Below are 13,222 nucleotides of genomic sequence, written 5' to 3' on the forward strand. Positions count from 1 at the left end.
CTGGGCCTAGACTAGGACTAAATAAGACCTCAATACCCTGAAATCTTCCATTAAAAATCAGAAAACCAGCCTTGCCCCCACAATGAGAAGCCAGGACTGTCATAGAAATTGCTGTTATTTTCACAAATAAGATGCAATTACAAAGAATTAAAGTTTATTTACTCTAGAAAACTGGAACTAACTAAACTCCAAATCCACAGATAAAGAAAACTGGCAAAGTTCTGATCCACATCACAGAGTGGCCAGGATTTTTAGTAATGAAGCTCCCCCAAGTGGCCAGGACAAGCACATACACCATTATAACTCCTCTGATAATGTACTGCAAAATTAATTTTTAATCAATTCATAAATCTCAGGATTAACATTTTAATTTGTCTCATGATTAAAGATCTTTTAATGCCCTGATGAAAATACATGTGAGGCCACTTTAACTGGTAGGTGGAACAATGTGCTCGCTGCATGTTGGGTTTAGACCAATTAAGATAGAAAAACAGCAAAAATAAACATCTGCAATTTAATTTACAGTAGAAGTTGTCATAGGTTCAAAGGTGCTTAATGTTACAGATCTACATGTCATCTTTACACAAGAGGGAAATTTGTGTTGCTACAACATTTGAATAATAAAATGTTCATGTGCTTTGTTCACAAATCTTTGTGTAACCACATTTACTTTCACAGAAATGTTCAGGATTTTATGAATTTACAACAAAAATGAGAAAACCACTGTTAGACAAAAAAAGAAATATTTATTTCATTATTTCATAGACCTCAGTTTGGAAATAACTGACCATTCAAAAAGTACACAATTAAATTTTTTTCTGGATCACCGACAGGAGTTGTAATATCTATGACCACATGCAATGGATTTCTGTCCACTACACAAACAGCAACGAAGCTCCTTGGCTGGTCCAGGCTTAAGCCAGAGATTATCTCCTCCTTCACTGTTAAGAGCTCCACTCAGGCCTGAAACCAACCAGTGAATGTTTCTCACTGGACAGACAGACAGACACCATCCAGCCATCTTTCAGCTTCTGTGAAATATTGCCAGTCTTGGTTGATGGACCACAGCAACATATATAACATTTTCAGTAGATTAAATGAAGAGCCAACATCAGTGCACCTATGTAGGAGTTGTACAGATATTTAGTATTGACAGAGTGAAGGAAATGGTGGTGTACTCCTTCTCCTCCAGAAGAAATAAAGACACAACAGCAGGTTGCTTGAAGTTTAGGAGTCCAAGAAATGGCGCTTGGATTCTGATCAAAGGCAGTCCACTGGTCTCCTGACTTGAGAACTTCTTCTGAGAGAGGATTTTTTAAAAACCTGTCTGTTCTCAAAATGTCTCATTTCACAGATAAAGTGCACTTGATGGCTGAGATTCACAGGTAAAGCATGAGGCTCCTAGTCCATAGCAACTGCACTGAGAATCTTGCCATGAACCCAGAGTTTAAAAATACACCACTGCAGCACCATGTGTCAACCAATCAATAAGGCAAGATACTGTACAATGATAAACCGCAAAAAAGGGACAAACGTGTTAATGTTGTAATTAGAACTGTCTGACAAAAATGTGTGTCAATATGAAGTGTTATTTATTTACCAATTTATTTGCCAATTTGTCAAAAAAAAAAAAAAAAAAAAAACAACAACAAAAAAAGATGGTTTAACTCGGATTTAACTCCCTTCTCTGTGCAAGTCAGATAAAGGTATCCGTACACAGGCACTACAGGTCCAAGTGTTGGTGTCTTTTTTTCTCATGTCCACTGAGGAGATCTTCATGGTCCAGACACGGAACTGATCACTGTATGCCAGAGACATAGACAGGTCCAGTGCATCCAGATGATCTATTGTGTTATAGATGATTTGTTTGGGTTGTCCAATTACAGTCATGTGGGGCGTTTCAGGGCCTCTGCTGTTTTGCTGTGGCCCAGTTCTGTGGCAGCAAGAGGCTGACTGCCTTGTCATCTGACTCTTGGGTCAGGGAGCACCTGTATGAGTGTGTTCCGAGAGCTGAGATTGCACTTCAAAGGCACCATATTACTGTACAGGGCAGAGGTGTGTTTATGTATGTATGCGTGTCTTTGTGTGTGCAGAAACATAATTTCTATATAAATCCCACCGACACTCCTGTCAGCCCACAAGGCATTAGTATAACTACTAAGGCAAGTTCTCTCTGTAAAGGAATGCAAAGTGCATTTTTTTCCTTGTTACTTTCTTAACAATAAATTTCCATCATTCTTTTATAGATACTTCTCTTGAATAAATTATCTATACATGCCCACCTCAGCTCCTCCTGTTGGCCACAGAAATCTTCATAGCTACAGCAAATCTTCTTTACACAAAAAATGGCAATGCCATGCTGAAGGTTTTGACTCGTCCAAGACAAAGTTCTGGACTGTTCACATTTTCTCCACTAGCTCCTCAGAAAGGAACAATAATGAATCCATCCAGTTTTCATCCAAAGTTCACGTGGACCAAAGAAAAAAAAAAAAGGTAAAAATGAGATTCGTACATGATGATCAAAGAAACAGGAGTACAAATATTCATGGAAAAATTCAGCTTCCAGCAAAAAACATATTCCACAAGGTGTTTCCACGGAAACCAAGAGAGTCCTCTGTTGGAGGGCTGTGGATGGGAGGGTGATCTAATTGTAGAGTGACATCAGAGCCTCACTGCACGCCTTCCTCATCTACGTATGTCGAGGGAAACCAGCCAATCTGAAACCGGGAACAAAGCAGCATCCACTTATGCTAGAGCACAAAAGGCACACTGAGCCATGCAATTCCAGCTTAACTAGAAATTCAACTAGAATGAATGTGTAATTCAGACATGCTTAAAGCGGCAGCTGATATGAAAAATAAGTTAAATATTATATTATGATAATTTTACAGACAGAAATGATATGATACACACAAATGTGTGCACACACAAAAAATAGTAACAATGACAATCATAAGAAGAATTACAATAACAAAAATGACAATAATAAATCTGAGCTCATAAGAATTTGAGCTGTTTAATGTGTATTGGGGTGGGGCTATATGTGTTTTACATTAGCCCATTATTCAGTTTTATACCAGTGTATCTACATGCTTGTTTCTTTATGAAGTCTCTTGTTCTTTCTTACCCTTCCATTAGCCTCGCCTTTCCACCAGCCCTGGTCTCCTCCGATCTTGCTGTAGATCTTGACGATGTCACCTTCTCTCAAAGACAGTTCTCTCATGTCTCGAGCAGCAAAGTTATATCTGGCCACTGCTGTGCTGACCACCCTGGGGGTAAATACTGCACAGACCCATTGCACATTAATCAATAAATGAAACAGTACATATAGAACTGAGACTGCAAAAAATGTAGGAGCGGGTGGGGTGGTTCAGAGCCCAGGTGTGAGGCGAAGATGAACTGCATGATGAGCGGTGACAAAACAAGCAGCCATTCACATTATTGATTTGGAGTTTGCAATACGGTCATGCATTACAGGAGCTAGAGACGAGATCAGTCAGTTAAAAGAAAGAGCTGGGAGCAGGTGGCACAGAAAGAATTGAATATAGAGGAAAAGGAAATAAATAATAATCTGGCTTCTACAATGAGACAGTGTGGACAATGGAATATGAAAGATGGAATGCAATCAGAGAGAGAGCGAAAGAGAGAGTGAGAGAGAGCGAGAGAGATGCTTAGCAGTACCTGACCAGAAGGGGGCAGAGCTTTGAGAAGAGAAGTTGAGGCCCTGAGGACTGAGGAAGGAGAAGTTGTAGGAAGCACAGGAGGCTGCTAGGGCACAAAGGAAAGGAGAACAGAATAGAAGAGGGCAGAAGAGAAGAGGAGAGAAAGCTCAGCCTAAAAGCAATAAGATTTCTCTGTCAGATAACATTACATTTATTTATTTTTTTTTAACATGCATGTGCTTTTACTTGCCTTAAGAGTCACAGTGAGAACAGTTCCACAGCAGCAAAGAGTGAGGGGAGGGATATTTCCTGCCATTATAATGTCTTATTCTTATCTGCAGTGAATCAGCTCTTTGACTGGACACAAGCTGCTGACCTTTTCCTTACAGAAGCCCTCTCCCCAGTTCCTCTCTCACCAACAGACGTGCATTGTCTTTGTTCATTTATGCAGCCATGTGTTTCAATAAAGGCCTCAGTGAGGGCCAGTTAGGCTTGGCTGGAAGGTGAACAAAGGCAGTGTGTCTGGCTTTTGGCCAGAGAGTGGCGAAAATAATTTAGAATAGACCTAATACCGCATGTGTTTAACAGAGCCATTCACTCAGCAGGGCAACAGGATCCCACTGCGGCCAAAAGCCAGAGCCAGCTCTTTCCCTCAGTCAGAAGGGGTGGCACCCAGGCATACAAGCTATGGGTGATTGACAGGTGAAATGGTAGAGGGCATGGCATGCAACATGTGAGGGGTGTGACCAGCAGCTGGGGTCTGTTTCTTCAGTGTGTGTCAATAAGTGTGAGCAATAGTGTGGGGCACAGGGGTGCTGAGGTTAAATAGACAGGAAAAAGGAGGGAGAAAGCAGGGAGGGGAGAAAGAAGACAGAAAGAAACTGGTGTAAGAAGTGTTTACCTGGAGAACGGGTGCTGGCACGAGAATTGGAGCGCTCTCTGGATTTGTAAGGGTATCGCAACGTTGTGTCCAACAGTTTAAAACTCTCTTTCAGAGAGTGAGACTGATAATACTCAACCAACTCCTGTTAGGCCAAAAACAATGCATAGTTACCATGTATTAATTATACCATGCATGTAGTATTATTGCTGGACATACTGGATCTCTTACCAGGAGACTTTCAAACTTTTTTGCCTCTGTGATGTGAATCCAGTTGTCTTTCTCTATGACTTTAATGTGTTTTACTTCATCATTAAACCTGGTAAAGAAAATATATTGACAATGTATATGTTTACATATTACCTCACAATTCGCAAAGCTCATTAATAATAAAACAATAAATAAAATTAATTAATGGTATTCTGAGAATATCTCAAACTCCTGATGTTGAGTATTATGCTAACATTGACCACGAGCCCATTGGTCAGGAACTAAATGTGCCAAAAAATAATGGGTTAACATCCAGTGAGCTACTTATTATGATGCAGTTTAAGCAGTTATTATATACCAATCGTTGCTGTTTACCAGCTTTCTATAATTGTTCTAAATAATGCAGTTGTTCAGTATACTAGAACTACTCATGATACACATGATCTACTCAGAAAAGCATACCATGATGTAATTTATCATACCAACAATAACATGTAATCCTATTTACCACCTCTATCAAAAACTGATGCACTTTATTTCTTCTACAGTCAAGTGTCTATCACTAACTTGATGCTGATGGCAAACCGCTCTGCCTCTGCAGTCCGTTCTCTGATCAGATATGTGCCGCTGCTGTGAGACTTCAGGAGGTTATCAGCTTGCTGCCTCTCCATATTCCCTGCAAACCTGTTGAGTGTACACACACACACAGACACAAGGACATGCGTGAATGCACACAGGCCTGCTAACACCTCAGGCATCACTGTGGATCTTACAAAGGGTGCAGTATTAAGACAGAAATGTCATGACGTGACTTGCATAAGGTTCAAACCAATCTATAATTTGTATTGATTCAAACCATAAATGCATTAACTTTTGATGAATTGTAGTGAGGTCAAAAGTTCCAGGAGTAGTTTTAATTACACTTTTTGTCCAGAATCTAAGTCACCTACCATGTATGAGGTAAACAAACAGCAAAATCAATATCGCCTAAACTGGAGAAGAAAAAGAAAAGAAAGAAAGAAAGAAAAAAAAACTCAAAGGGTAACATACCATGGATAAACACAGTAATCCATCTCTCTTGAGGACTGACGGGTGGGACAAGAGAGAAATGGCTGGGAAGCAAGAGAGGGAAGAATTTCAATAACAAGTTCACTTTTTTCTAACTGCAGTAAAATGAATGATTCAAACAGAGAGTTTAAAATGAAAAGGTTTCTCTTGTCATCAGGCTTGGATGACCTACCTTGGGGTCTATACACGGCTTCACACAGGAGCTCGGGAAGTAGCCGGTCTTCAGCGTCTGAATAAGCCTTCCCTGTGAGACATTTAAGAGTTAAAGGGACTATTTACTAAATTTTTTTGTATTTTTCCCCCCTCAAGTCGATTTGCTTGTGTGGGTTCAAACATAATTCATTTCATATAACCATTTTATAAGCTCTCTTTATCTCTTCGAAGTAAACAGGCTGTTTGTTTTGTTATGCTTTTAAGATATGTCTAAATGGTTTTGCTGTTCCGACTGGCTGGCCTGTGTTGTGCTTCATTCAAAACGCAAAAAGTTTTGGCTAAATCACACTATGTAACTTCAGTGGAAGTGGGCAGGGCTAAATTCATGTAGGCTGAATAGGCAGCTATACATCAATGGGCTTGTTTTCATGACATCACAAAACAGTGAACTTAGAATGGGCAGTATTTGCAGCTAAATTTCCATAAGTGGTCTGGAAAGCGGATGGTATGTTGTTAACATACTACATCAAACTATTATTAAAATTTGAATATCCATGACATGGAGCCTTTAACAGCCAAAGCAATGACTCCACAAAAGACTGTAAATCTACAGGCAATGTTATAATTGTCCAAAACTTGGTTTGAAGAGCGCCCTTTCTTGTTTAAGCATGACTGTGCCATTGTGCTCCAAGTGAGCGCCATAAAGACATGATTTGACAGCTCAACTCCAACATCTTTGGGATGAATTGGAATGGTGATTGTGAGCCAGGCCCTGTCAACTCCATGTTAATGCCCATGGTTTTGGAATGGGATGTTCAAAAAACTCATACAGGTATAATGGTCAGGTGTCCACATACTTTTGGTCATATAGTGTAAGTTTGTATGTAGGGTAAAGACATTCAAAAGTGATTGTTCACCTCCCACCAAGAAGTGTCTGGGTCTCCCTTCAGCAGCTCGATGACGTCCCCGGTCTGGAACGTGAGAGGGGTTTTGCCTGGAGGGGCTGGTGTGCCATGGTAGTTTCTGATGGCCACCATTTTTGGACCTTCAGTAAGGCAGGCAAATACATGGTTCTATGAGTAAAACTTAAATTCAAACAGATTTTTCTATAATTTAATTCAAGAACCAAATCAGATTGTTGTCTTGCAGCATCTGCTGTTAAACCAAAATCTAGCCTGCCAAGCTGCGGTACTTCTGGACTGCATCTGTATTGCTATGTCTCTCATGCCGCAGAGAGATAGCGATAATCCTAGAGCATTCAAATGCTATAAATCTTCTTTGCTGTTTAGCATTTCGCAGAGTGCGTCACATTCACTAGATGGCAGCAGTGGGCTACAGAATAGCTAGCAGTAATCTGGGAGCGGGCCTTTGTCCACTCGCATTAAACTATGTTTCAGAGAAGTTACCTGAAGCAGTGAGCACTGCAGTGTCTAAATTTTTTATAATAAGACATAACCACATTTCTACATGAGCAGAAAGCAGTGAGGCCAAGGGTGGTGCACACTCAGTTCTTACCTGACTGTGGAAGTCCAGGCTCCTGTCAGACAGAGAGATGGTTTGCTTTAATATTTCTGTCTGTGATTTTAACTTGTTTCATAGACATGTGTGCAAAATGGGATAAAATGAACAAGAAGAGGCAAAAGCTGAAACAGATCTGATCAGTGTCTGCGTGAAAGCAGTCATTTGAACTTACCAAATCATGGGGACCTACAGAGAAAGAGATGGAAAGAGAGAAACAAGGCGGTCAGCCGCTGATGTCTAATTCCACTAAATATTCAGACAGATCATTAGGGCAGTGATCACCATATTGAACTCACTTATTTTACAGATGGTGATGACCTCCAAGCACTCCTTATGGGCTCCAGCCCCACAGCGTGAACAGTAGTAACCCTGGTAGAATATCCCCCTGCAGGAGAGAGGCAGTAAGAGAGAGAGAGAGAAAAAGAGGAGGGGTTTTATGAGTAATGAAGCATCTGTGATTGCAGCTGGCCTATATCCAAAACTCTGATCAGTTTCCAAGCAGGAACACCACATTACGGTTATTTCCCATTGGCCATTGGTCCATTGACTGATCCACTTGCAAAGGCTACCATATTTCATCAATACGACACTCCCTAGTAAACAATACTCAACTTGCATGTATTGGCACTCAGTCTAAGTCATCAGTACACAGTTAAAACAGCAGGACTCTAGCAGTGCTGGACACATCACTGTTATAATTAGCTCTTCACAGCCTGTATGCCCACTGGTCTTGCTGGCTGTGGAACATCAAATTCAGGTCACTGCAGAACTGCTGTTTTATATGGGGCAATAAAACCCATCAACTAAAGGCAGCCCAAAGAATAAATCTTAGGCCACTGGCAGTAACATGGGTCTGAACATATAGCATTAAGTCTCGCATTCATTAAGATAAGTAGGGTAAGTTGGTAGGTATGTATGTCAGAAACAAACTTTTCACACCAAAACCATACACAGTGGTGATAATGCCATTTTTAAAAATGTTTGGTTGTTCATGCTGTTGGAGAAGAAAAAAAAACAAAACAAAAAAAGCAAATGTCTTCACTGACAAAAAGACACCTGCTTTATCTTGAATATCCGTTACCTAATTACCCAGTTTAAACCGCGTATGGTGAGACAGAAAATGTTTATCAGAAAGTTCTAATAGGTTGTGATACAGCCATTCAGTTGTGTTGGCTGTTGCCATGACAACACCAAAAACAACTCTGACTGGTCAAGAAATTACATGTGGCTGGTGATAATTCATAAAAAACAGACAGTGAATAAATTAACGCATTTTTGCAGTTCAAAAATCATGTTTGCCATACAAAAGATCATTTATGGCAATACATGTGCAAGGAGAGTTGCAAGTATGTAGTAATATTCTGATTATTGTTCACCTCGTAATTCAAATGACTCACTAGTACTCAGTCGTGGGCTGGAGGTTAGGGAACCAGCCTTGTGACCGGAAGGTTGCCGGTTCAATCCCCTGAGCCAACAGTACACAACTGAAATGCCCCTGAGCAAGACATCTAACCCCCAACCGCTCCCCGGGTCCTGTGGACAGGACAGCCCACTGCTGGGGGCAAGCGTGCTCACTGCCCCCTAGTGTTTGTCTTCACTGCACGGATGAGTTAGATTGCGGAGGTGAAATTTCCCCATTGTGGGACTAATAAGGGTCTCTTAAGCTTAATTTGCTGATTAAACATTTTCCAAAAATGACAAATTTTCTCCATAGGCAAAAGTAAAGTGGCCTCAGAACTTGTCCAGATGGTAATGGCAAACTACAAATTGACAACAGCTGTTCAGGGGTCTACATAAGTTGGCAAAAAGCAAACGAGAAGAAAAGCTGGCTATCATATATATACATACATACATATATATATATATATATATATATATATATATATATATATATATATATATATATATATATATATATATATATATATACACACACACACACACACACACACACACACACACATACACATACATACATATATATATATATATATATATATATATATATATATATATATATATATATATATATACACACACATACACACATACACACACATATGGGGCAGTCTTGGGCTGGAGGTTAGGGAAGCAGCCTCGTGACCAGAAAGTCGCTGCTTCGATCCCCAGAGCCGACAGCACATGACTGAGGTGTCCTTGAGGAAGACACCTAACCCCCAACTGCTCTCTGGGCACTGCGGATTGGGCTGCTCACCGTTCCGGGCAAGTGTGCTCACTGCCTCCTAGTATGTGTGTGCTCTTACCAGAGTGTACCTGATGTTTGAGCCATTTGGGATGAACAACCACAAGATTTCAGCTGTTTGCATAAGTCAGCTCAGACAAAGTGAGTTTCAGGCCATCTATAACGACTCCGTCTGCTTTATTCTAGTGTTTGAACATGTGGGTGTGTGTGTGTGTGCTCTTACCTCAACAACATCTTACAAGCCCTGCAGTTGGTGTTCTTCTCAAAAGTGTGCATCTGGAAATTGTGCTGGTTGGCTGTAGCTCTTTCTGGCTTGATGTTTGACCTGTTTTTATAGGACGAGCATTTAAGTAAAATGGTTTGAGTGACTTTTTTTTATATAATGCAGAAGCATACTTACATGGCCATTTCAAACTGTTCCATCCATTTTCTTTTAGTGTCTTCTGTCTTACAGAAGAACTGAAAGCCTTGTTTGCCCTGCAGATGGATCAGGTAGAAGCCGTAGGACCACTGCCAGGCCACAGCGGGATGGACAAAAGCAGAATTAAAGACAGAAAAGGGGTGATCGACATTGATTTTATATAAGTCAGTCACAGAGAGGAAAAAAAAGACCAAAAACTTGTAGAGTCAGGAACAAATCTTCAATTTGTTGTAAACAAAAGTAATTCCTGTCTGACAACATAAGGATGCTGTGTAGCTCTCAAGACAACAGAACACAAATCAAACTATCAGAGAGAAGACAGGCAATCACAGCCACTGATCCATATATAAATCACAGCTTAGAGAACAAGGCTAAGAGAACATGAGCAGAGGTTTGCTTTAGCTTACCATTTTTCCACTGGCCTGGTAGGCATGCAAGGAGAGAGAGAGAGTCAGAGAGAGAGAGAGAGAGAGAGAGAGAGAGAGAGAGAGAGAGAGAGAGAGAGAGAGAGAGAGAGAGACATAGGTAGAGATAGATAGAGGGAGAAGGGGAGGGAGGGAGAGAGAGAGAGAGAGAGAGAAAGACCCAGTTACACATGCAATCATCCACACATGCAGAGTTTCAGTATGTTAGATTAGAGGAAAAGGGCATTTTCAACAAATCCACGTCCGCATACTCTCCAGAGCGTAAAGGAGTGCAGTGCATCACTCATGATTGGCCTATTTGAAATTACAAGCAAAGCACCATGCTGTATGTTCAAGGACGAGATTACATGAGCACAATCCATCAGCACTCAACATACAGCATATCATCACAGATCCCCCTGTGACTCATATTAGAGAACCCAACATTCGGAAAGGCATTTAAACAAAGGAATGCAAATGTAGATGTTATTCAAACACTTCCTGGAGCGTTTCCACAAGCAAATACAGAACAGCTTGGTGGTCCTCTACCTTTTTCATGTCTCTGTTGTTCATGGGGTCGTCTGACATCTTGTAAAACTGTAACTCAATGATCTCCTTCAGCTCGTAATTGTAGCCTTTTCTCTTGCACACAATCACTACTTTATCAAATAGGAAGATGTACCTGGAAGAAAAAGATGGCAGAAATGCTAGATAACAGTCGATGTTTTTTATGGAATAATACTGCATTTAAAACTAGAGCCTGACCGATGTTTAAATAAATTTAATAAAAACTGTTTGAGTATATAATTAAGATCAAAAATTATAATGGCCAAAATGATCTATTTTCAGAAACTTAACCAGTATCAGCCACAACTGGGCCCCTATTTAAAAAAAAAAAGTCAGGCAGAAATATGTTCAGCAGAGCGCAATTTTTGGCACTGAAAAAAACTGAAATGTGTTCAAGATACTACCTAATTGAGGCTTTAGGTGTACTGAATTAAACCAAAAAGCCTTGCACTGAACATCCTCTAACTTACCTATCCTGTTTGGTCCGGTTAACTATAGAGCAGACTTTCAGTTCTCCATCTATCTTTGGCCTCCCATACTCTTCCAGTTTCACTTGCTGTAGTGGAGACAGACAGATGAGAAATGTTGCTAAATCTTCTCTTGCTTCTTGGAAAAGCCACAACTTACTAGATGCTAAGGCCAACAATTTTACATTTCTTTGGCTATGTTGGTGTGGATTCAGTATATAAATGAACTGGAAGCGCATGTCTGGGAGGAAACATTTTGCAAAAGCTTCTGAGAAATTGCAGCCAGAAAGCACTACATTCAGAACAGACCAGAATTCAGCTTTTCAGTGTAAAATCATTTATATCTCAGTACAATGGCTTGAAGTCACTAACTTCATTAACTTTGCAGCATATCCTCATACCAGTCTCCTCTGTAATAAGGAATGCAGTACTTCTGTGTAGAGGGAGAAATAAAGAAAACATTCTCTCTGTTTTTTTCTCCCAGTAGCTTCCTCAGCGCCACAGGCACATACACAAAAAAAGCACTCGCTCCTTGCTAAACGCTGCCACCCACACATTGGTGACAGAAGATGCAGTGATTTAAGTTTCAATTTAACATGGAATTAATGTCTGTCCTCTCTGTGCTCACACTCTGGAGGAGTTAATGATTTATTACAGTGAGCAATCGCAGCAGATGAGGTGGCTGCAGGTGAGGACACTGGATAAAGCAAGTGTTGGGTGACCAAGCAGAACCTTCCAGAGAATTTGAGAAGTAGGTAAGGGTAATGAACAAATACATATGCAATAATTCTTGCAGATTTTTTGTCTGGTTTGTTATTGTTGCTAACAGAGAGAAAAGCAGATTTCTTACCAGATTTTCAATTGAGCACTGGAACTCACTGATTTTCTTCAAGGTCTCATTGTCCCTTTTTACTTCATTGATGTACATGGCAAGGTCCTTCAAAGGCATCAAAGAGGAAATCAGAGGAATACAATCTGACTTCATATCAAATTGACATGCCCTTTCAGATGGTCTATATCTTAAGTCATTTTACAGTCATTCAAAGGGTTCTGACTACACTCAATTACAACTGTGTGTGGTTGGAGTGGCATAAAACAAACAGGTCTGTCTCAGGGCAGCTCCTACCTGCATGGCTTCCAGGGCTTCCTTCAGTTGCTGTCTCTCTGGTTGGTCTGTTGAATGACTCACTAACTCCTGCAGGGCAAAGAACATAACTGCTGATTCTCCACTTGCTGGACCGCTGGGTACATATTGTATAAACCACAGCACCGTATGGAGTATATTTATGATGCAGAACAGGTCCTGAAACAGTGTATTGTAGTCCCAGAAAAAAACTCATGACTGAAACCTGACACTTTTTTGCACTAAAATCAGTTAATAGATTTAACTCTTCTTTTAAAGATCTGTTGAATTAGAGACAGTACTACACACTACACACTATTTGTATTATATACCAAAATATGTACATCTTAACTGTCTAGTCACGGTTCTATGTCAGATAATTCAATTATGATGAGATAAATGGAAATATATCTATGCAATATTCACACTGAAATGAAACAAAACAAAAACAAAACAAAAAAAAGAACTCTTGCTTTACTCGTTTAATAAATCCTTAATGCTATAGGTTTCTTTGCTTCAGCTGAGAAGAAGACAGAAAAGGAA

General features: G+C 40.2%; 1 protein-coding gene across 8 annotated transcripts in view; it reads right to left on the minus strand.

Moving 5' to 3' along the window:
* Positions 1 to 500: 500 nt before the first annotated feature.
* The window catches only part of vav2 (vav 2 guanine nucleotide exchange factor), a 218,502-nt gene continuing 205,780 nt past the window's right edge, over positions 501 to 13,222 (minus strand). For 2 of the 8 annotated variants that reach the window (XM_017715426.2, XM_017715442.2), the window contains 19 exons: positions 12,683 to 12,751; positions 12,407 to 12,493; positions 11,560 to 11,645; positions 11,072 to 11,204; positions 10,526 to 10,540; positions 10,098 to 10,207; positions 9,921 to 10,022; positions 7,791 to 7,879; positions 7,667 to 7,680; positions 7,489 to 7,510; positions 6,891 to 7,018; positions 5,993 to 6,064; positions 5,803 to 5,864; positions 5,320 to 5,436; positions 4,774 to 4,861; positions 4,564 to 4,687; positions 3,682 to 3,768; positions 3,128 to 3,282; positions 501 to 2,717 (listed from right to left, as the gene is read on the minus strand). In XM_017715426.2, coding sequence (XP_017570915.1) covers positions 2,670 to 2,717; positions 3,128 to 3,282; positions 3,682 to 3,768; positions 4,564 to 4,687; positions 4,774 to 4,861; positions 5,320 to 5,436; positions 5,803 to 5,864; positions 5,993 to 6,064; positions 6,891 to 7,018; positions 7,489 to 7,510; positions 7,667 to 7,680; positions 7,791 to 7,879; positions 9,921 to 10,022; positions 10,098 to 10,207; positions 10,526 to 10,540; positions 11,072 to 11,204; positions 11,560 to 11,645; positions 12,407 to 12,493; positions 12,683 to 12,751 — 1,608 coding nt within the window. In that variant the 3' untranslated portion in view covers positions 501 to 2,669. The remainder of the gene's footprint in view (positions 2,718 to 3,127; positions 3,283 to 3,681; positions 3,769 to 4,563; positions 4,688 to 4,773; positions 4,862 to 5,319; positions 5,437 to 5,802; positions 5,865 to 5,992; positions 6,065 to 6,890; positions 7,019 to 7,488; positions 7,511 to 7,666; positions 7,681 to 7,790; positions 7,880 to 9,920; positions 10,023 to 10,097; positions 10,208 to 10,525; positions 10,541 to 11,071; positions 11,205 to 11,559; positions 11,646 to 12,406; positions 12,494 to 12,682; positions 12,752 to 13,222) is intronic. The other 6 variants (XM_017715457.2, XM_017715449.2, XM_017715434.2 and 3 more) reach the window with 5 other exon arrangements.

The sequence above is a fragment of the Pygocentrus nattereri genome, chromosome 16, assembly GCF_015220715.1.
Source record: "Pygocentrus nattereri isolate fPygNat1 chromosome 16, fPygNat1.pri, whole genome shotgun sequence".
Taxonomy (NCBI): Eukaryota; Metazoa; Chordata; class Actinopteri; order Characiformes; family Serrasalmidae; genus Pygocentrus; species Pygocentrus nattereri.